This window comes from Mycetomoellerius zeteki, unplaced genomic scaffold (genome assembly GCF_001594055.1).
Source record: "Mycetomoellerius zeteki isolate Tzet28-1 unplaced genomic scaffold, Tzet1.0 scaffold292, whole genome shotgun sequence".
Lineage (NCBI taxonomy): Eukaryota > Metazoa > Arthropoda > Insecta > Hymenoptera > Formicidae > Mycetomoellerius > Mycetomoellerius zeteki.
Window position 1 is genome coordinate 555,211 of NW_017257274.1, and position 21,435 is coordinate 576,645.

At 33.6% G+C, this 21,435-nt stretch overlaps 1 protein-coding gene across 1 annotated transcript; it reads left to right on the forward strand.

Moving 5' to 3' along the window:
• Positions 1-12,190: 12,190 nt before the first annotated feature.
• LOC108724346 (uncharacterized) lies at positions 12,191-19,488 on the forward strand. The gene is made up of 5 exons (XM_018450683.1): positions 12,191-12,198; positions 13,077-13,203; positions 13,609-13,796; positions 14,624-14,731; positions 19,244-19,488. The coding sequence occupies exons 1-5, from the start codon at positions 12,191-12,193 to the stop codon at positions 19,377-19,379; spliced, it is 567 nt and encodes a 188-aa protein (XP_018306185.1). The 3' UTR covers positions 19,380-19,488.
• The last annotated feature ends 1,947 nt before the right edge of the window (positions 19,489-21,435 follow it).

Consider the following 21,435-nt stretch of genomic DNA (forward strand, 5'->3'; position numbering starts at 1 on the left):
TGTTGATCTTAAGAAAATGTCCTTAAGATCAGGTTAAAGTTGCATAAAGTTTCTTAAATGAAATCCCCTATTTTTTATTGCACATTCTTGAAGCTTATTTCGAGAGCTTTCCAAAACGCTATAATAAAATATTTTTTAGTTAAGTGCATTTCGAGTTATGAGGTTTGAAAGTTAGGGTACTGCGGGGTATTGTCGACATTTGCATTATCTAAGGTGTCCAACTCGACGGCTAAAACCTTTTAAAGGTTGCTCAGAGTCATGACTTTGATATAATATGTCAAAGTCAAGGCCATTGTAGATTATTCCTCTTATTTTCATTTTTGCATTAAAAATTCATTTTTACGTAAAAATGAATTTTTAATAAGTTAAAGAAAATAAGAGGAATAACCTACAATTGCCTTGACATACGATATCAAGATCGTAACTCTGAGCAACATTCAAAAGATTTTAGCCTTCAATCACCTAGCATATTCACCTAGCATACACCTAGTACATCTAGCATATTCCAATAAACACATATTATGATGATCATATAATGATATCACTCTTGCAACAAGCTCTTCAAAAGGAAAAGATGTCCAAAATTATAAGTCCATAATAAGTCCATAATATGTCTAAAATTGGATATGTTTTGATCTTTCTAAGGACGTACAAAGTTGTAACAAATGTACATCCTATGGACGTCCATAGGATCCGACGGACACAATTTGGATTTTCTTTGAACATCCCAATCCAGAATCGAAAGTCCAATAGACGTATAACGGACGTCCTTGTGCTATTTTTCTGGGTTATTTTTCTTATATCTTTTACAATTAGATTCGGATGCACCGTCCATATTCTTGCGTCCTCCCACGCTTTTAATATCTGCTTTTAATTTTGATACACTTATTTTAATCTTAACTCTGTTAACGATCAAATTATTTTTCACCACTCATAAATAATTTTATAATCTTGAATTAAATTTTCGTTACGAAAAGAGGAAGGATATCTCTTATAATGTACTGTTTCTTTTTCTTAGTTAATTAAAATACATTTTTTAAGAAATCTCTCTTTTTGCTAGATAATATAAATTTTATGTTCTTTTAGGAAATATATATTTTTATTATTTATGCATTTACTTTCTCTTTTACGATAAAAATAGTTATACATTTTCCAATTTATTTATATATATTTATCAGTAGTAATTAACAAGATGATAAATTTCAAATCAAATATAATATTTTTATAATAAAAATAAATGTCATGGAAATTTTGTAATCACAACCTTAATCGTTTACTTTTATATATAAATTTGAATATATAACTGATAAACCAAACTTCGTATTTGTGAATATTGCTGTATTCCGTTGATATCATTCGAAATTCGACCGAAGTTTTCGCTTTTGGCATAGACAATATTTATTTGCAACGAAGCTTATTCTTGTGCCAAACGCATCGAGCAAACAGTGCCTAATATTTCCTCATAAGCAATCACATAAAATCTCATAATCGCAAGAGGGAAGGAAACTGGCTTGGTAAATACCCTCTTCGCCGCGTCGAACGAAAGAAAACGAATGGGAAGAAAAACGATTGAAACTTTTTCCAGCTTAAAACGTTTCCAGCGACGCGAGCTCTACTCCGAGGATCATTTATCTTTTCCCAATACAACGGAATATTCCCGACGCCTCAAACGTAAACGAAACGCGAATTGTGGTTTTAAGAGGCGTGGGTTTTCGAGAGCAAAACTTAAAGTAAACTTTCTTGAACAAACCCTTCATAAAAGACATCGCACATCGGTAAGCACCTTCGAAAAAAGATTGCATTACTTCAGCAAGAAAACTTTTTATTATTACAGTTCGTAACTATAAAAGTATACAAAAAATCTCTCTCTCTCTCTCTCTCTCGCAATTCTTCTAACTAAATTGCGATCATCTAATTATTAATCTTTCGATATTTGTATTTTTCTCTTGTATTCTTATAAAGAAACCGAACTGATATCTGTGATTAACAGATTTCACAGCGTGCATCGATTTTGAAGCGGTACACAAAGATTATTTAATTTGAAAAACACAATAGTAAGTGAAAATTGACCGAGAAATGTTCAACACAAATAAACGAAGAAGACCATATTTGGTCAAAATGAGTTTTGGTACCAAGATTCGCTTTGATCAAATAAAGTTTTCTTCATTTATTTGTGTTGAATATTTCTCAATCGATTTTCACTTACTATTATTATTACTGTGTTTTTTAAATAGTCTTTAAATAATCTTTGTATGCTGCTTTAAAATTGATGCACGCGCTGTGAAATCTTAATCGCAAACAGCAATTTGGACAATTTGGTTTCTTTATAAAAAGGCAATTTAAAAGGAAAATTGAAATGTCGAAGAATGATTAAATGATCGCAATTTACAGAAGAATTGAAACCCGCTTTGACCGAATGTGGTCTTCTTCGTTTATTTGTCTAAAAAATACATTTCTTCTCCTCCTATAGTAGTTTTAAACTGCCGACATATCGTTTAACACAAATGTCAGATTCGGGAAAGCTCATTCCATCAGTCCTATTTGCAGTGCATTAACTTTTCATCAGGCGTATGTGTATGCGCGGGAAAGAGGTCGACAGACGTCACAATTTTGATTCTCTTTGCTCGATTCCTTTCGATCCCTTCTGCCGCAGACAACGTTATCAAAATTATGCAATTAAAATTACACCGCCCTGCGGTCATTTCCCGGAGATTACAGTGTCCTCACTTTTATTTCGCGACATCGCCGCCGCGGATATGGCCAGTTTACACGACTCGGAGCTCGTCGCATAAAAAATAACATCAGATTAACTTCAGGGGTCACGGATGTTTTCAGAAACGAGCTTCATAAGTGGAAATCTTCCAGCTCGGCGTCGAATTTACTCGCTGACCAAGATATCTTACTAAATATTTCTCAGCCTCTCAAGTTTTAATTACGCGAAAAACATTCCAATTTTCTAAGCAATTCTACGTGAAGTTGAAAGTCATTATAACGTGTCATAATTCATACAGAGGATGAACAAAATAATGTGAACGACTAAGAAATATACTATCTGTGTACTTGTTTTATTAATAAAAAGTTAGATCACAATTTGTCTTGAATACAAATTCTATCCTTGTTAGAATAAAGTCATACATACTGGAATAGTGTAACAATTGCTAGAATGCAATATTATACCATTCTTCTACTCAAAATGTTTTCTAATTGCTTAAAAGATATTGGAAGAGGAAATCTATTTTTCACTCTGTTCTTCAAAACTGTAAATGGTATTTAAATCAGGCAACTAATTTAGCCAGAAAAGATTTTAAAATTTTAAAGAATAGAAAACAATTTTGAAAAATAGAACGAAAAGAAAATTTCCTATCATTTATATAAACAATGGAAAGATGTTCTACTGAAAGAATAGTACAACATTCTATTCACTATTCAAGTATTGAGTGACTATTTCAACAAGGATTGAATACGCATTAAAAGCAAATGATGAGTTAATATTTTATCAATGAAACAAGTAATAGAATTAATAAGTAGTGTATTTCTCAGGTGTTCATATTATTTTGTTTAATAAAAACCTTGTATAACTATATGACCTTCGCGTTGAAGAAACTCACGTAATTATGATTACGTGCGCATTTATCTTATGATTTATTCTTCTGCCACACGTCACGAAATCAATATTCCTGGAAAAATCAAGTTGCACCACTTCTGTTAAATTTTACTTTATAATGTGTGAATTGACTAGTTGAGAGCAAAGAGGTGCTAAAAAAAAGCTGGCGGTATTTAATTAATCGTAAGCATACGGCGGTTTCCGCGGGTGACATTTGTTTTAGTCTTATCGAAGGTAACGCAAATGTTTAATTCATAAAAGGAACAGATTGCCGTTTAGGCTTGAAATCTGTGCTGGCTCAAGAATTATGGAAAATTTCATTGAGGCATTAATTCGGCATAATTTATAAGCCGAATATTTAACGGAGAGGGAAAAAAAACTCGCAAAACGCTCCACTGAAGACTAACGTACCGCTGTCTTCATTCGTCGAAAAAGTGGATCGCCCTCTTTTTTTCTCGCGCTGACCTAGTTGAAAAAGAGGACGCGCGCCTTGCGCAATGTAAAGGAAAGTTTCGTGGAAATTGCAGCTTTAACGAGAAGAACGACCACGCTGACAAGGCCGACCGGGAAAACTTTGGGAAGCGATCGCGAAAAGTGGACAGGTGGACGTCGCCATTTTACTTGGCAATTTTGTCGCGCTGCACCCTTTACGAAGTTTCCCTTATAAATTATGCAGGAGAACGACTGCGCGTTTTTGCAAGAACTCGTTCATAGGCTCGCGGGTCCTCTTCGTCGGACAATAGCGATCCGAAGAGACTCCTACCCGTTGGATTTTATTCACGTTATGTCAGCACGTTCGAAGGGAACGGAGGCAACTAATCCGCTTCAACTGCACTACGGTTTTTAATGCGAAATCCTGTATAAGCATTCGCAACGTGCACTCTGCGTTTTCCCTCCTATTATTTTACTTCGCGGTTTTTAAGGAACATATATTAAAAATTTACAAAAGGGCCAGAACTCATAAATATCGTGCATGTAATGCTAAAAATAGAAAACGAAAATAATTCAATTATTTACCTTTCTGGAAAGATAGAATTTATAGAGGAGAAGGTGGTATTATGGCATCCAAGTTACATTTTACACAATAACTTTGTTAATAATCAATACTTAAGTTTAAAACTTGATAATTACATTTGTTAAAATATTGTTGAATTGATTTTGGACTCAAAATTACGAAATATTAATTACTTAGGATACTATTAATAAAAATGTGGCGACATTGCATAATGACTCGAAGAAAAAAATGGATGGTAATGTGGCCTTCCGTAAAAATAGCCTTAAAATATTAATTTTGTTTAGAAAACAGTATTTGGTTACAAAATTAACAAAAAAGTAAAACATTTTAAAATGTATGCAAATGAATGTACGATATATACATTCACATAACTTTTATATATAAGATGCTCAGTGCTAAAAATCTCTGTACTAAAAATAATACATGTAATATAAGTTATAGACTAACAGTAAAGCTACAATCGATTATCAAATAATTATTTTGGTATGAAAACCTCAAAAAAGAGGTCGTGAGTAATCAATATCCATAGAAGGCCACATTAGCAAAATGCCATGGTATTGTTTAAATTTGCATAACTCAAAATATATACAGTCAAATAAAATGTTAAATGGCAAATAGCACTCAAAAATATGTATATTCGTGTGATAATTCGCTCAAGTTTAAGAAAAATGAGGAAGTAAGCGTAATTAAATGCTAAAGTGTATCTCAGAAACGTTTCGAAATACATGAAAGTAAAAATGTGTTATAATAAGTGCTGATTATTGAGTATTGGTAATATTAGCGTCATGGTGTCAACGGTGAGCTACTGAACTAATAATTTCATAAGTAATCATTAGGATTCGCTACATAATAGCAAAGATATTGAGGGAGGCCACAATATATACACTGGCCACCTTCTACTCTACTATTCAAGTTTAGAAGAACTTTGCGTCAAAACAGAAATTAATTTTTTTCTAAATTCAGCCTTCAATTATTATTTTTAAAACTGAATTAAGTTTTGGAACTGAAAGGCTTACCGCAATAATAGCTTAACTCCAAAAAGGGAATTAGATTATTATTGTGATAAACCTTTCAGTTCTAAAATTTGATTCAATTAAAAAAATGTAATATTTTAAAGATTTATTATACTTAGTTTTTTACTCCTCTACACGCTCCCGAAGTTTTGCGATTTAATTTGGAAACACCCTGTATAATATTATTATTGTTGCTCAAAATTTTGAAAAAAATTAATCCGTGATTGTGTTTTAGATTAATTTTTAAGCTTTAAAATTGAATCATAGAACGTATATTAAATAATTTAAAAACAAAAATTCGTCAGATTTACTTTTTATCAACGCCGTCCGTTAATTGAAACGACGAAGAAATGTCTAAGTAAAAAATTCACAAAATTCACTGGAATAATCATCTAGATCAGACTAGTGATCGAGCGAATTGTATTTGTATTCCCCGAATAAAGGTGCGCGTATCTCCCTTATGGATTTCTACCGATCTTCTCGGCGACGTGGCACTCTCGCCGATTCGAGCAAGATTTCGTATTCCTCGCGGGCCGTCGACAGCATCGGGAATCGCGCGTAACAGCTCCCCCAGGAGCTCGTTGTCCTTTATCGAACGGATTCGCTGTGGATTCGCAGACGACGCATATCGCAGAGCAGGCCTCGCCCGAGCGAAGACGCTCTGTAGTTGATTCCAGCAGAGATGCGTCGCGACGTGTAACTTACGTGTGAATAACAGGAAAAAAACGTGGAAAACGCTCGGGTCAAATGGAAGAACTTTTATTTCACACTCACGCGTAAACGTTGTGAAAAGTACGCAACAACGAGGATTCATGCGAAAACTTTTCCACGTTCGGTTTTTTCTTAAGTAAAACGTACTTCCTCGCGTTTATGGTAATCGACGTGAAAAATGTAAGACCTCAGAACGCATGTTTTACGTATACCGTAAACGTTACGTATAGAAGAGGTATATTATGTCACATAAATATTTTATATATGTACCTATATTAAAAAGACAGATATTAAAAATCTGGATTGTAAATAAAGAAATAAACAAATAAAATATTGAATAATATATAAAAGTCAGGTGAGATAATATATAACAGTCTTGTGAGATTTTACATTTGCTAACTTCTTTAATGCCTGTTCTCTAATACATTTATGTCCGTTTCTATAACCAATGTAGATTTAATTTTAATATCAATTCAAATAACCCTTCATCTTCTTTTAGTTCTAAGAATTAAAAAAAGATGAAGAATAAATTGAACCAAGATTAAAGTTAATCTACATTGATAGGAACGGGCATTAATTGATTTTTATTCTTTTTTATCTAAAAAACTGCTAACCATCTAAAAATTATCAATTAATTCTCTGTTAATCTTGTGGAATTTTACGTTTTTCGTCAGCCTGGATCTTTGAGTATTAATTCAGATTTTTGTATTGTTTTGGATTGTACTATAAAATCTGAAAAAATTTTTATATACTTATGAAAGTTTTTTAACAACAAGTTTTTATATATACTATCATAGAGAATTATATTTTATTTATTTTTTATAGATTAAAATTTATCTATCAGGATTTACAATCAAAATATCAATTTTGCCTTCGAAGTCTAACTTGACTGGCGGAGGTTAAATCTTGTTATATATTGAACTGTGTAATTATATAATACTATAATAAATTAATCTTACGCTTTATAAATAAGATTTATTAAGCGTTGATTATTCTTCCCTTCAAATCTTTCTCTATCAACTCAACATCAGCCAAACCTCTTCGTTCGTAAAAAGAGAGCCACAGAATGGCGACAATGATACTCTCTTCGACGTGCGTTAATGTTATAGGAGTCGTAAAAAGAGTCATATGACAAAACAATGTCGCGTCTAGTGACCCATCGGCATTAGCGGAGCAACAGTACGTGTTTCTATTGACTTCCATCTGAAAAAACCGCACCATGAACTAACGGAAGGTTCCTCTCGGGAGAAAATGTGGAAAAATTCTGGACGTTGGTAGAGTCATCGTAAAAAGGGGGAAACATCTGCGGTAAACAGCCATTCGGTCGTCGCCATTGGAAACGTACGACTGCCGTTAGCAAAAGGACGAAAAAAAGTGGACGTGTCGCTTAAATGAAATACCGTAAACTCGAAAACCGTACGGTGCATTATAGCAGCTGTTCGCTCCGTGAAATAGCGCAGGTTTCCATAAATAATGAACCTTCTGGTTCAGATACAGGTTCAGGTCAACGTATAAGCTTTTCACGATTTGTATGAAACTTTCAGAATTCATGTTCGTTTTCGAAACAAAAACTGTACGTTTTAGCGCGCGAGATTCCGTCTTTGAAATCTTTTCCTACCAACATTACCTCTTGAAAATTGATTATTTTTATTCATTGCGGGATTGGACGGAGCAAAAGAAGAGACGTTATGCGTACATTGTTAGGCCAGTTCGGTCACGTAACCCAAATAGTTCGTTGCTCGCTGTCGAAAAATAGTGCCAAGGTAAATTTACCCTATCGGTGCGAACAATTTCATAGTAAAAACACGAGCTTTGAAGAAATAACTGAAACTACAAAAAAGAAATTTGAATCAATTCAAACGACAGATCTGTCGACAATAATCTGAATACAAGTGGTTCAATGTTTAATCTTTACAGAACGGGAAGTCGCTATAGTGGCGCTGAAATAGTGTCATATTTTGAAACAAAGATACAATAAATTAAACAATGAATTATAACAAATCTTATTCAAAGAAAATTAAATTATAAATTTAAGAAATAGGTCCCCGCTCTCTAAAGATTAAACAATTATCCTTGAAGATAAAATTAGTTTTTACATCAACGCACTTCGCAATAAGTGCATAATGAAAAATGAAAATGCATTGAATGTTTCTTCTCGAACTGCTCTCAACTGGTGGAAGCAACACACAGACCGAGTCATCTGATAGAAAAATTCCAATAGCTCCAATCTCTGCCTGTCAGTCTCGTCATATCTCGTATTGATGAAAGCAGTCACCAATAAAAAGAAATAATGGTAAAACGCGAACGAAGATCTTAAGCCGGATAGCCCGCATGCAAATTTTTTAGTATTTATTTTACCAACAATTTCCAAGGAATGTGCCTCGAGGACGGAAGATTCTTGTCTTAATTTTTCTTTGCTATTCACAAACGCAGTTGCGAGTTTCTCATAAATTGAATACATTCGTTACTTGCATTATGCAGAGTTTAAGTTGATTTAAGTGAATTCGTTCGTCGATGCAATTGGCATTTTAATAGCGCAAGCTGGTGTTCTGTTCATCATTAGTGTTCTGTTCAAAAATACTCACTTGCAATAAACGTATTATAATTTAGATTTATACATAATACTAATATATATTAAATAATTATATATTGCATTGTTAATTTTTTATATTTTACGTTATTGTTTTATGATGTATTATCCAGCAATCCTTATTTTTATCAAAACATTAGAAATACAGCAGTAAGCTGCCATAAAATTTTTGTGACACTAAAAGTTGTTTATAGCAGAATTTTTCTGCGCATTTTTGCAAAATTACATCACGAGAAATCCCTTCGCAAAGAATTAAGGCCGCTTTATTTTATTAATTTTTTTTAAAGTAACACCTTTGGGTGTCGTAAAAGGTTGGCTATTGGATAATATCTTTCGTAAATATATTTCAAACGAAGGAAGCCTGCGTGTATCTAACGACATCCTAGAATCATCCTATCTCTTCTATGAGTATCTAATAAACGGATAATTAATCATCTCGGAGAGAGGACAGGAATTAATCACATCCCCATTAATATTCCGTTTATCCTTTAGTTACGTACGGATCAACACCCGCCATCTAAAAATACTTCAAGATATATTCATCAGATATCCTTAATTAATATTTGTAGATATTAAGTTACATTCTCATTCGTTAGTCAATCAAGCGTTTTATTTTAAAAAGATAGGATAATAATAAAACGCGGTGTAAAAGGATCGATGAAAACGATGGAATACGTTTGGGGATGCTGCAGAACGATGGCTAAATTCGGTCGATGTCGATGAAACAGATTCTTAATTACAAAATAAAACATTACATATATTTAAAAAAACATTACATACATTAAATAAAATATTACGTACGTTTCTTACTTTGCTATATCCTATATATATCGCATAAATGATAAGTTATGTTTACATTCAGATCGTACTTTTCCATTTACTTCTCTTGTAAGCTTTAAAATTAGAATTTTAAAGTCTCATATTATATTCTTATACATTATTCAAATATGGGAAAGTACTTTTTGTTTGGATATCTACTTGGAATCATTTATATCGTCTGAAGAAATAACCTACATGTGAACCAGGAAACTGTAATTTACATATTTTTTTGTTTTCCACACAGGTTTGTTGTTTCCCACAACTATTTGCATTTTTTCTCTTATTTTGGAGGACTTTTTATTCTACCTATATAAGAAAAACGAAGAAAATGAAAAAGTATGAAATGTGCGTTTCTTTGGTATTACAGACGACTCCAGCATTCCCTTAAACCCAATACAATTACGTAAACGCAGTTGCAAGTGGTTGTAGTTGTAAGAATTGATCAATTACAGTCAAATATTTTCCTCAGAGATATAAATGCATATTCGGCTGTGATTAGTCAATTCTTACAATTACAATAACTTACTACGTTTATGCAATTGTAGAATGGGCTTTAGACAATCCTCTTTACATCTTTACAGCGACTCGCGGCGGGTAACTAATACGTTTACATCAATTAGCTCTCGCTCTTGCATAAATCCACCGCTTTATATCCTCACGACGCTTATCTTCGCGGCGCGGAGACACGAACGTTAATCGCATCTCTTAAAAATACGTGACTTCGCATTCGTTGCGTTTCATTAAGCCGCGTCCGCTTCGCGTTTAATTACCCGCGCCGCTTTCCCATGATTCGCCGCGTATTATGAAGCTTCATTATCGTCCCGTTCGCTATGCGTTCGTGGTTCTTGTACCGCGCTTTCGTTCCACGAGTGCGGAAACCGTTCTTCGACGCGCACGACATGACGCGATGCGACACAACGCGCAAGAGGAAAACAGGAAAATAAAAACCGAGATAAAATGCGAAGGGAAATTAAAAGCGAACGCTAATCCGCTATGGCCACGCCATAGGGAGGATAGGCTCATTTATATACGCGCGGTTTAAGCCGCAGCTGCACTCTACCTTCGCGTAATGCGCAGTCGCTCTTGTGGATTTCTTTAATCGCGACTGCCCCGTTGCCGCAAAGTCTGACGCATTGTAAAAGAGAGAGATCATAATTGCGTTTCAGCACGTAACTGAGAATTATGGACGATAACCCACCCTCCCGGAGCAAACAAATCCCGAAGTCCGAAGAGTACCTATGCAAATTTAATTAAACGCTTGGTGCGAGAGCTCGCAAACCATTTCTTCACGTTGAAACGCGTCGAGAAACGTTACGCCAATATTTACAAGGGACACGATAACGCTGATAATCTGTCTGTCTCTGTATCGCGTATTCGAAAAACATGATTCTTTCTGTATAAATTTAATTGCAGGAGCGTCCATTATCAGATCAGAACAATTTAAATAAGTATATAAAAATACATGATTATGACTCAAGTAATAAAAAATGAGAATATGTTAAGAAGGGCTACGAACCAAAATAACTAATTTAATGTACATATGTGATATTACATACTAATACAAAGATACAAATAAAAATAAAAATAAAGTAAGCCTAAATTAACATATATAACAGACGTTTTTTAATAAATATATAAAATTAATCTAATGCTCAATAATTATAATTACAAAAATTTTATGAAAGAAAGATCACAAGCCAATTTGAGAATTTGTGGAATTCTTCATCATTCATTATCAGAACAATTTAAGAATTTGTGGAATATTATATGTAAATGAATTTAAATATAATTAAAAGAGAGAAATCAATATCTATGTATTCTGTCTGTAAATATGTAAGTTGTATGGATTTATCTTTCTAGGTAAAAGCAATTTTGTAAAAATAATCTTAATTTAATTGTTCTTAAAAGAGAATGTAACATCTAAAATCTATCTGTTTTTGAAAATGTGTTCATTGGAAATCAGGTAACATTTTAATAATTGTTCTTTTTATACGTTTGAATATCTCATTATAGAAAAAGTTAAATGCATGGTACTAAAGAATAATATAAGTATTATAAACAAAAAGAATTTTATACGATATTAAAATATTGTTGCTTTACAATTTTGCAATTTATTTCATCTCTAATCTACTATTTATCTATAATATATAAAATAAAATTTATACAACGCGATATCTGCAGAAGGATATTAAAAACCTTAATCAGCATTTCAAACAAACCGAAATGAAGTCTGAGAGTGGAGAATTATTAATTACGTATGGAAGATTTATTCCAATTTGAAATGTCCAATATTATTTATCTAGAAAATCCAAATAATTGAATTGATTTTGTTTCACTATTATATGATATCTTAAATGAAAAATTGAAATAAAATAAAATAGCAATATTAGTATCTCTCTCTTTAGCTTCAAGAACAAATCTATTCTAATACAAATAAAATGCCTATGTGAGTCTCGTGGATATTGGTGTGCACATTAAATATTCATAATTCGATATATACAATTGTATATCACACAATCGTATCTATTGCATATTTCATGTACGCATCAATATCCGCGATGGCTCACATTGCATTTTACTTGTATTAAATAAAAAAATACTGTATATTATGATGTTTTATCATTGTTATCACATTATTTTCATTAGTACCGCTTTTTTTATTTAAATATTATGTACTTTCGGATTTCAGGAAATAAAAATTGCCAGAGTTCTTGAAAGAATTACATTCATCACTCGATGATTCATTTCATTAAAAAATTCATGCGACGTCATTAATTGTCATGAAAAATGTTTTCTTCATTTTAACATTTATGATAATTTCAAATTGCCATAATAATCGTAAAATTTTCAACATATCAATATCCCGTTCGAAGAGATGGCAAACTAATTAATACAAAAAGGTTTATGTATGCACGCCAGATTAACGTTCATCAGTCATAACTGTATACAGAGTGACGCTTGCAGACCGTTTCTGCATAATGTCACAAAGTGATTTTTCGGTGACTGAAATCAGTGCAAAGTTCTGAAGTCTACAGATTGAAAGGAATCTCACCTGCCATGTGTTGCCAGTCAGAGAAAATCTTGTAAGCTTGACAATTCAAATTTTTTTTCAATTTATTATCGGATAAGTATTAAATTAATAAACTTGACTAATACTAATCTAATTTATTAACTTTCGAACAAGAAAAAAATATCACAAAGTAAAATAGGCAGAAGAGAAAAGAAAGAGGGAAAGTAATAATATATGTTTATAATAATTTACTTACTCTTTACTAAAACGAATTTTCATTATGTCTAATCCAAAACGAATTTACTGAATTGCAGATTTTTTGTATTTAATTTTGTACTGACGTCGCATCTTGTGCTAACAAAGGTGGCAAACTCGGATATTGCAAAAATTTTGCATCGGCCTATTAGAAGTTTGACATTTCCAAAAAACAGTAATATGGGTGTGAGTATAAATATGTAAAAATATTGTTACTAACATTTCGTATCAATAAATTGGATTAGTGACGATATAATTACATGTGATTGTTGTTACTTAATATATATTTTTGCTGTTATATTAATACATTTGCTTAATATATTTGAACATATTTTAATTATCTTTTGAATATATTAATGAAAAAATTATTATATATATATATATATATGTATATTTCTTTCTTTCTTCTCATATTTTATTATTATAAGTTTCCTTTATCAGAATCTTAATTTTGAAAGAGAGAGAGAGAGAGAGAGAGAGAGAGAGAGAGAGAGAAAAAAAGATCTTGTTCTCTTAAAACTTTCCCAATTCCGAGAATAGTCCACTGTAGAAATGAAATCGTGCGGCGATTATGCGATTAACATTTCCTAGATCTTCGTCGCTCTCGCGGTGCCACTCGAGCATCCTCTAAGTTCGATCTCACTATCCTACTTCTTCGAGGCTAACTACGTTTTACCGCCAAACATAACATCTCTCGAGCCCTGGACGGGACTAAAAAGGAGGAAGAGGAATATCGAGAGAGCCACAATCTATCGAGTTCTGGAAAGTAAATTTGAGAGGCAAGTTTGCAAACAAACAATTGCGCATTATGAGCACGTGGATCTTCCTTTCGTGGATAATCCTTCCATACTGCCTTACGGTATTCATGTTCTATCTAATCTAAAATTCTGGAATAGCTGATCTATAATGACATCGTAAGATATTCGTGCTTTCTCGAACTAAAAATATCCAATCCAACCGTTTGTTAAATAATCTACTGATATTGTCATTATATAATAATAAAATTGAAGACTAACGCAATCGTGAACTACAAATAAAAACAAATTTTCTTTATACATTCTTGGTTATTATGAAACTTTATCTACTTCTATTTCCTCATTTCGGGCTGTAATCGCATTTGATACTTCCTCTCCTAATGTTTGACGTCTGATACTGATGGATTTCGACAAAGTAGATAAAAGTTATCGTTGAACCAGCTATCATTGAATTAGTATGTCGTAAATCACCCAATTTCAATTGGCATGCATGACGCAATTAAAATCGATCAATTATTGAATCAGTGTTGATCTTGCGAGCGAGAGAAATTTCCCAGACGCTGTGGCGAATAGAAAGGAAATCAACGAAGAGATTCGAGGCGAATGCACTCCCAGTTTCATTTTACGAGCATTTAGGGCGTCTGGGAATTACGTTACATTGCTCGACGCGAATATACATAGGTACCTACCAATTACGTATGCATATGAATCTTCCAGTATTTAGAGACTCGTAAGGCGTAAAGTAAACAATTGTTGCTGAGGCCGTGCGATCTTCTCTCATTCCTCCTCAACCTCCTTCGAATTCCGCGTCTCGCCGTGAGCTTTTCTTGATTTTTCTCTTTTTGCTTTAGCTCCGGGTATTCCGGAAGGGAGTGTCTACTGAGAGCAATCTGCGAGACCTCGGAATTTCCGCTCCAACACAATGGGTTGATCGGTGACATCATGCACGTGATCTTCACGTAAGTTCTACCGTTGACATTAACGATGACGAAACTTTATGATAAATTCATGATATCATTATTTGGTTAAAATAATACACAGTTAAAATTATTCCTTTTCGTATAACTCTGTTTTTAGTTGCAAATTATTTCACTTTAAAGAGATAGTGACGCCAGAGTGAAGCAAATTACTTTTTATTACTAAAAGAATGTAGAGAGAAACTTTGATGAACTTCTATGTTCGGAAAAATTACAAATGTCATAAATTCTCGGCTGTTCTTTAATTCTTAAATGTTTTTTCGATATAGCTCATATCTGGTGTTCTTTTTCCAATACTTTTCCAATGCTTTTTCTATTACTTATAACTTTTTTATTAATAAAGATACTTTTGCTTGGTATCATTACACTGTTAAATATCAAAGGAATAATGGTAACTCAATTCCTTGAGTTAAATAACATTTTGTTATTTTTAACTTCCATTTGCCAAAATGTGAATCAATCCATTTCTGTAGTTAGTTTCAAAGTAAACATCATTTTATTATATTAAAACGTATGCATTTAGTAAATAATAAACTAAATTTAAGTCAATTTTAACAAGTTTCTTGAGTTAAATCATTAAACTCCATTGTTTTAGTTAAATTAACGACATATTGGAGCAACAGCGACTTAGAGAAATGATTAAAAATAACTCAAACTGACAATGAGTATAATTTGACATTATGAATTTAACGGTGTATGTTCCTTAATTTTTGACGTTTCGATAGAAAAAAAATTTATAATATATTATATGTTCACTTTTATGAAAGTTATTAAGCAATCGAATTGCAGAGTGTGCTATACCGCAATGGTCAAGACTGGACATGTATGTTTGAAATACTTTTATTTAAAAGTATTTGCAATACAAATGTATTTTATATTTTGTACTTCAGTGAAGCACATGAAAGTATTACGTATTTTATATTTAAAATCGAAAGTTTTTAAAATTGAAAATTTTTTGTATTTTGTAATTCAAATAATAAGATTGCAATCAATCTTAGTATTTGAAATACAAAATACAATTATCTTACAAATGTTGTCTTCTAAATAAAAGTATTTCAAATACATGCCTTATAGCCCTAGCAGTAATTTCCTGTAATATGACGTTTAAAATTAACATTATTATAGCTACGTTTTTCAAAATAAGTTATGTTTCTCATAGCTCGGTAATAATAGCAAAGGAATAATTCTTTTAATAACGAGTCTCAATACCTTTATTATTCAGGAAGAACTCGTATAAAACAATTTGTACACAACTTCATTTTCAGAGATAAAACCTGGGTTATAAACTCACGGTTGAATTTCTTCCCCCGTGCATTACACGGTATTGTTCGGTCAACCAACGTGTAAAACGGGCCAAAAAGACTGCAGACATGATTTTCTCTCTTTCTGCAAAAAGAAACAAGGGAAAGAAAGAAGGAATAGGGGCGTCACTCGCGGGCTTCTTTTTTCTTCTGAAAATGCGGCGTTTCAAGGCGTTGCAAATTGGAGTAGATACGCGCCATGGAAAAGCAAATTTGGCTTCCTCGCAGCAACCTTCGCCCACCCTATATAGAGACGCGCATCCGCTCGGCTCGGTTTCGACCCTTCTCTCGCGAGAGAATAATATTCTCCAACCAGGAACGTATGAATAAAGGACACACCCTCGGGGTGAAAATGACATCGTCGTTGTCGACGCCGCGACGAAAGAATGAAAAGTCACCTACGTGAGGCGCACAATTGCATAATACGTTGAATGAATCGCATATTGCGTCTGCGAAATGTGGATGCGCCGCGAGTTTTTCCTTCTACTTTCGCGTTCTATATGCTTTTGTTCTATTATGCAAATAAGCATACGTCTCATTGCGGACGAACGCATGTAAATAAGCTGAAACTCCCCGAAGAGCATTTAACTATTTCTCATATAAAACATTTCACGGTTGAATCCACGGTTGAGACGAGACTCTTCGATCCCTCGGATATTAGTCTTCTCGTCTAGCCATTAGAGCGAGTTCTGCTAACGACCCTTCTCGGATCTGGGGCGGAAGATGCAGCGTGCAAGGTACACAAACGACGAGAACGGTACGGTCGTCTCTTTAAGATTTTTGTATCCCGACACAAAATACGCAACTCCTCGCATCGTCGCGTTGCGGCGATGATAACGACAATGCGCGGTTCCTCGCTCATCCACGCAAGAGCAGCAAAGAGAAAAAAAAGGAACACAAAGAGTGCTGGTTTCATATCTTCGTTGTTAGCGCCAGGTTGCTTGGTAACGTTGATACATTATTACACCCGGCTCGGATGCGTCCTCATCTCCTTTCGACTCTCAGAAGAAACGCGAAATTACAAGGGAATTCCGTGTCTCTTTCCGTGAACTGCCGCTTTGGGAAAGATTTTTCTTGGCGAATCGCCGATCGCTACAAGTCACGAGAAACCAGAGAAGATAGAGATACGATGAAATGAACAACGGCGAGAGAAATAGTCATCTATAATATCTCAATACAATAATGATAGACACTTCCTGTCGTTCGTTTAATATTACAATTTCTGCGTTGCAGTTTGGAGGGAAGATTTGGCAAACACTTGTATGTATATACTGCACTTTTTCATTATTTTCTTCGGTAAGAAATGTCGAATAACTTCATTCGGTCTGTACGAGATAACGAAGTCGCGAAGTTATGCGCAGCGTTCTTAAATTTTAATAAAACCAGTAATAAACTTTTCGAAACGCCCGACACTCCAGCGACCTGAGGTCGGAAAGCACGAAGCGATACCACCTATCGGATATTTCAGAACGTATCCTGGGATCCAACTTCACTCTTGCAAACTCGGAAAAAAACTCGCGAAACATTATCGTGAAGGGAAATATTTTTCATTCGGTTCGTTTTCCAGCACGCAGGATATTCAAGATTTATCGTCTCTCATCGAGAAAGGGAACTCGCATAAAAGGAAGGGTGGGAGGAGAAAAAAAAGGACGAGAGGTCGAAATAAAACTCCAATAAACCGATCGCATCGCTGTAACAAAAGACGATATAAAAATTGGGCCGGTGAAATCGGTTTTTCTCAAAATGACGATTGCTATGCAAGATGAGGGAGTTGTTTTTACCATAGAGGCTTACAATGCTTCCCAAGCGAAAAACTCCAAGAGAGGACGGATGAATAAAGGTCGTTCGATTACGAAAGAAACCCATAGATACGGTTTTCCTTCAGGTCATTATTCTCGAATATACGAGAATGCGTTATCGGACGTGTACATTCCTGATGGAAGTTTTTGACTAAATTCCCCAAACGCTGAAAAAGATAATTATAACGATATAGCGTCGTGATTTTCGGTAGAATCAAGATAAAAGCGTTTTTAGAGAAGTTCTCAGACGAGATTCTCTAAAATCTTCGTAAGTGTTTAATTGCCAGGGCACGCGACATTGCGAAAAGGTAATAAATGTTCATTACTTCTTCTTATCTTTTTTAAAATCTTTGTATCTCCTTTGAAAATGAAAAAAAGTCCCTTCTCATATAGAGTTTTACAATTAGCCCAGTACTGGGCCATTATTGATTGCCACAGTTCAGGTACTGGCGTAATATTAACAAATTACTGACCCAGTACTGACAGATGGTATCGGCCCAGTCATTTTAGTCAATCATTTGCCAGTAATGGCTTAGTACTGGCTGACAAAACTTTGTCCATCATTTGACAGCTAGTTATTTGCTAGTGATGGTCCAGTACTGGTTGATAGAACCTTGGCCGTCATTTAACAGCCAATCATTTGGCAGTGATGGTCCAGTATAGGTTGATAGAATCTTGACCGTCAGTTGACTGTCATAGCGTTGGCTAAGCGTTGGTTCCGTTGTAACTGTTGGCGATCCTATATGGGTTGTTTTAAAGCTGTAAATCTTATATGTATGTAAAAAAGATTACTATATGAATGAGTATAAAAAAAATAGAGATTTTTGTAAACAAAAGCCTTATTTGTAGACAACAAACCTTAATTATAGCAATTTATTATATTAATATATTAATAATGAATACAACATATGGTATGTTTCTTAAAATTATTATAAATAAAGAAATATAATAATCCAAATATATCTTAAATATTTCTAACATAAAAAATTATATATTATTTCAAACAAAAAGTATTTGTATATTTCTTTTTAATTTAAATAATATATTAATTCAATGTTTTATAGAAAAATCATTGGCATTAATCACAGCTCATAATCTTTAATGAATTGATTGTATTAGGTTTCGTATGTGATAGTTGGTGAAATAGACTCCCATTCTTCTCAAAAAGCAGTTTTTAAATCTTCTCCATTAGAAGATAATATATTTTAATTATTATATCTTATTGAAATTTTGAGAAATCCTCTTAAAATAATTTTAAAAAATATACTATCTTTTATTCTATTCGTTATTAATAATTGCTAATTAATGTTTACTATTTCTAAAAAGTTACTGTAAGTGCTGAAAGACAATAAGTCGCTGCGATTTAATTATATTAGAGAATTCTCTGCTTTCAGTCCGAGTACTTCGAGATACGAGGGATTGCCGCGAGATGTTATTGAGGCCGAGCTGGTCGGCCGCAATGGAAACTGCTCCAAGTACCAACCGCAGTGTCCATTGGGACTCTTCGACTTGATTGGAGTCCTCGCGTGATTCCTGAAAAATCGTCGCAAGTTTACCGTGCCTTTTTCGCAAAGTAAACAGCCTAATTGCACCGGCATTAGAAACAGTCTTGACATAGTAAGAAACTTCGGTGATTCACAGAGAGACCACACGTTGAATGGAAAATGAACTGATCGAGAATTTTAGAGATCGAGCAAGCAAAAAGTGAAAATTTAACAAGAAAAATGTAGAAAAATGGTGCGGTTTTATTCATAATTATAATGACCTTCATTCATTTGTTCTATTTGGATATTTTTTGCTTAGAATTAAATGTTTCTGGATGCAGGTATTTTATTGTATATTATTTACATATGTTACATTGTAAATAGCGTGTAAAAATGTATTATGTTAAAACATACACTATTTCCTAATTAAAATATTGCTTATATAATAACTTCTTTTTTGTCTTGCAATCCTCAACTAATTTTCAAATTTAAATATATTTTAGTTTAGAGAGATATTTTAATTTAAAAGAGATTGATCCTCAGCCCTTTCTTCCATTGATTCCTTCTCCTTCATTTACCTCACAAAGGAATAGCTGGTTCGTGAATCTATCAACTCCATACTTCCAAATATACAGAACTTTTTACAATTAAGAGATAACTTTGCCTTACCTTTGAATAATAGATTAAATTTAACGGTTGACCTGATTTCAAATGTATTGAAAGTAACATTTACAAATTGCCCATTGACGAACGGATCTCGATCTCGAACCACTCACTACCTGTTCTGAATAACTTAGCTTCGGGTCCCCTACATCATACGGAGATAGACAGGAGGTTGTTACAACTAATTTGTCACAGCTAGCGAAAGACACTAGGATTTTTTTAAGGGATCTGAATGACAGGGTTATTTTTACTAGTGCGGATAAGGGTAGTGTGACGGTAGCATTGAATAGACAAGTGTATATTTCCAAGGTAAATGAGATGCTTCAGGATGAGAATACTTATGAAATCATTAAAATGGATCCGACGAGGAGAATTGTAACGCTTACGCGCTTTATTAGTTAGTTGGAAGGAAGAAAAGTATATATCTAATTCCACATATAGAAGTTTGTTATGTAATGATGGAATACTTCCGGGGCCTACTTCCGAAGATACACAAGCAGGATTGTCTCTTTTGATTGGGACAACGTTACAATATTGGACGAAGAACCACACTACAGGAAGAGATTGATTTCGGAGATGATATTCATCAGGAGACAGACGCACTGACTCAACTTGCAGATGGATATGAAGGGACTTCTCAAGGCCTACCTCCCAATTATAGAGCTATAAAAGGTCGAATTGTTGTCGCGCCTGGTCAATCAGTGTCGCTCGTACAGAGTAATGAGTCTTTCTGGCGTGATTTTTTATTACTTTCCAACTTTCATTTTCTTGGATTAACGTTTTAATGTTAGATTTTGTAATCTCGAAAAATACTAGCTAAATCTAAAAGTGATTCACTGTGTCTGATACTGACTGGCCAACATTTCAAGAACCGGTTTTTGAATTATTAATAGTAATGTTTGCGATATGGTGCTTTGTGATCATGGTGAGCGTCGAGATAATTAATTATAATCTTAAAGTTTTTTGATAAATTATAATAGTTTTCCATATTCTCTATTTCGATATTTCCAATATTTCTTTTTTCTTTTTCTTTCATTCTTATTTGGGTTTAATTTCTGGCATTTATACTACCTTGTATTCTCGATGTAGGGGAGCTCACCATGACAAGATAACTTTTATTCACAGTTTATATATGTTAGTTTGTGTTGTCTCTGAAGAAGGCTCAAAAGTGAACTGAAACATGTAAACGCATTTAATAGAATAAAGAAATTTTACGCTTTATTCTGAGTGTATTATTTGCGCGACGTCTTCTGCGCCTGACTCCTATTGTCCTTATTTTTTCCAATTTCTTTTGTTAAATATATTTGATATTGCTATTATATGCTATTATATGCTATGCTGATAACTCATGGGATAAAGTCTTCGTTATAATTTTGTTCCACATATTCTCGCGCTGAAGATTTCGTTGTGTACATATATTCTTTTCATACTTATTACAT

What these genes read in the sequence shown, in the direction of transcription:
- LOC108724346 (XM_018450683.1), top strand. An exon ending in CTGGAAAGTAAATTTGAGAG is followed by an intron (nt 13,797 to 14,623) that starts GCAAGTTTGCAA and finishes TTTTTGCTTTAG; the next exon opens with CTCCGGGTATTCCGGAAGGG. An exon ending in ATCATGCACGTGATCTTCAC is followed by an intron (nt 14,732 to 19,243) that starts GTAAGTTCTACC and finishes CTCTGCTTTCAG; the next exon opens with TCCGAGTACTTCGAGATACG.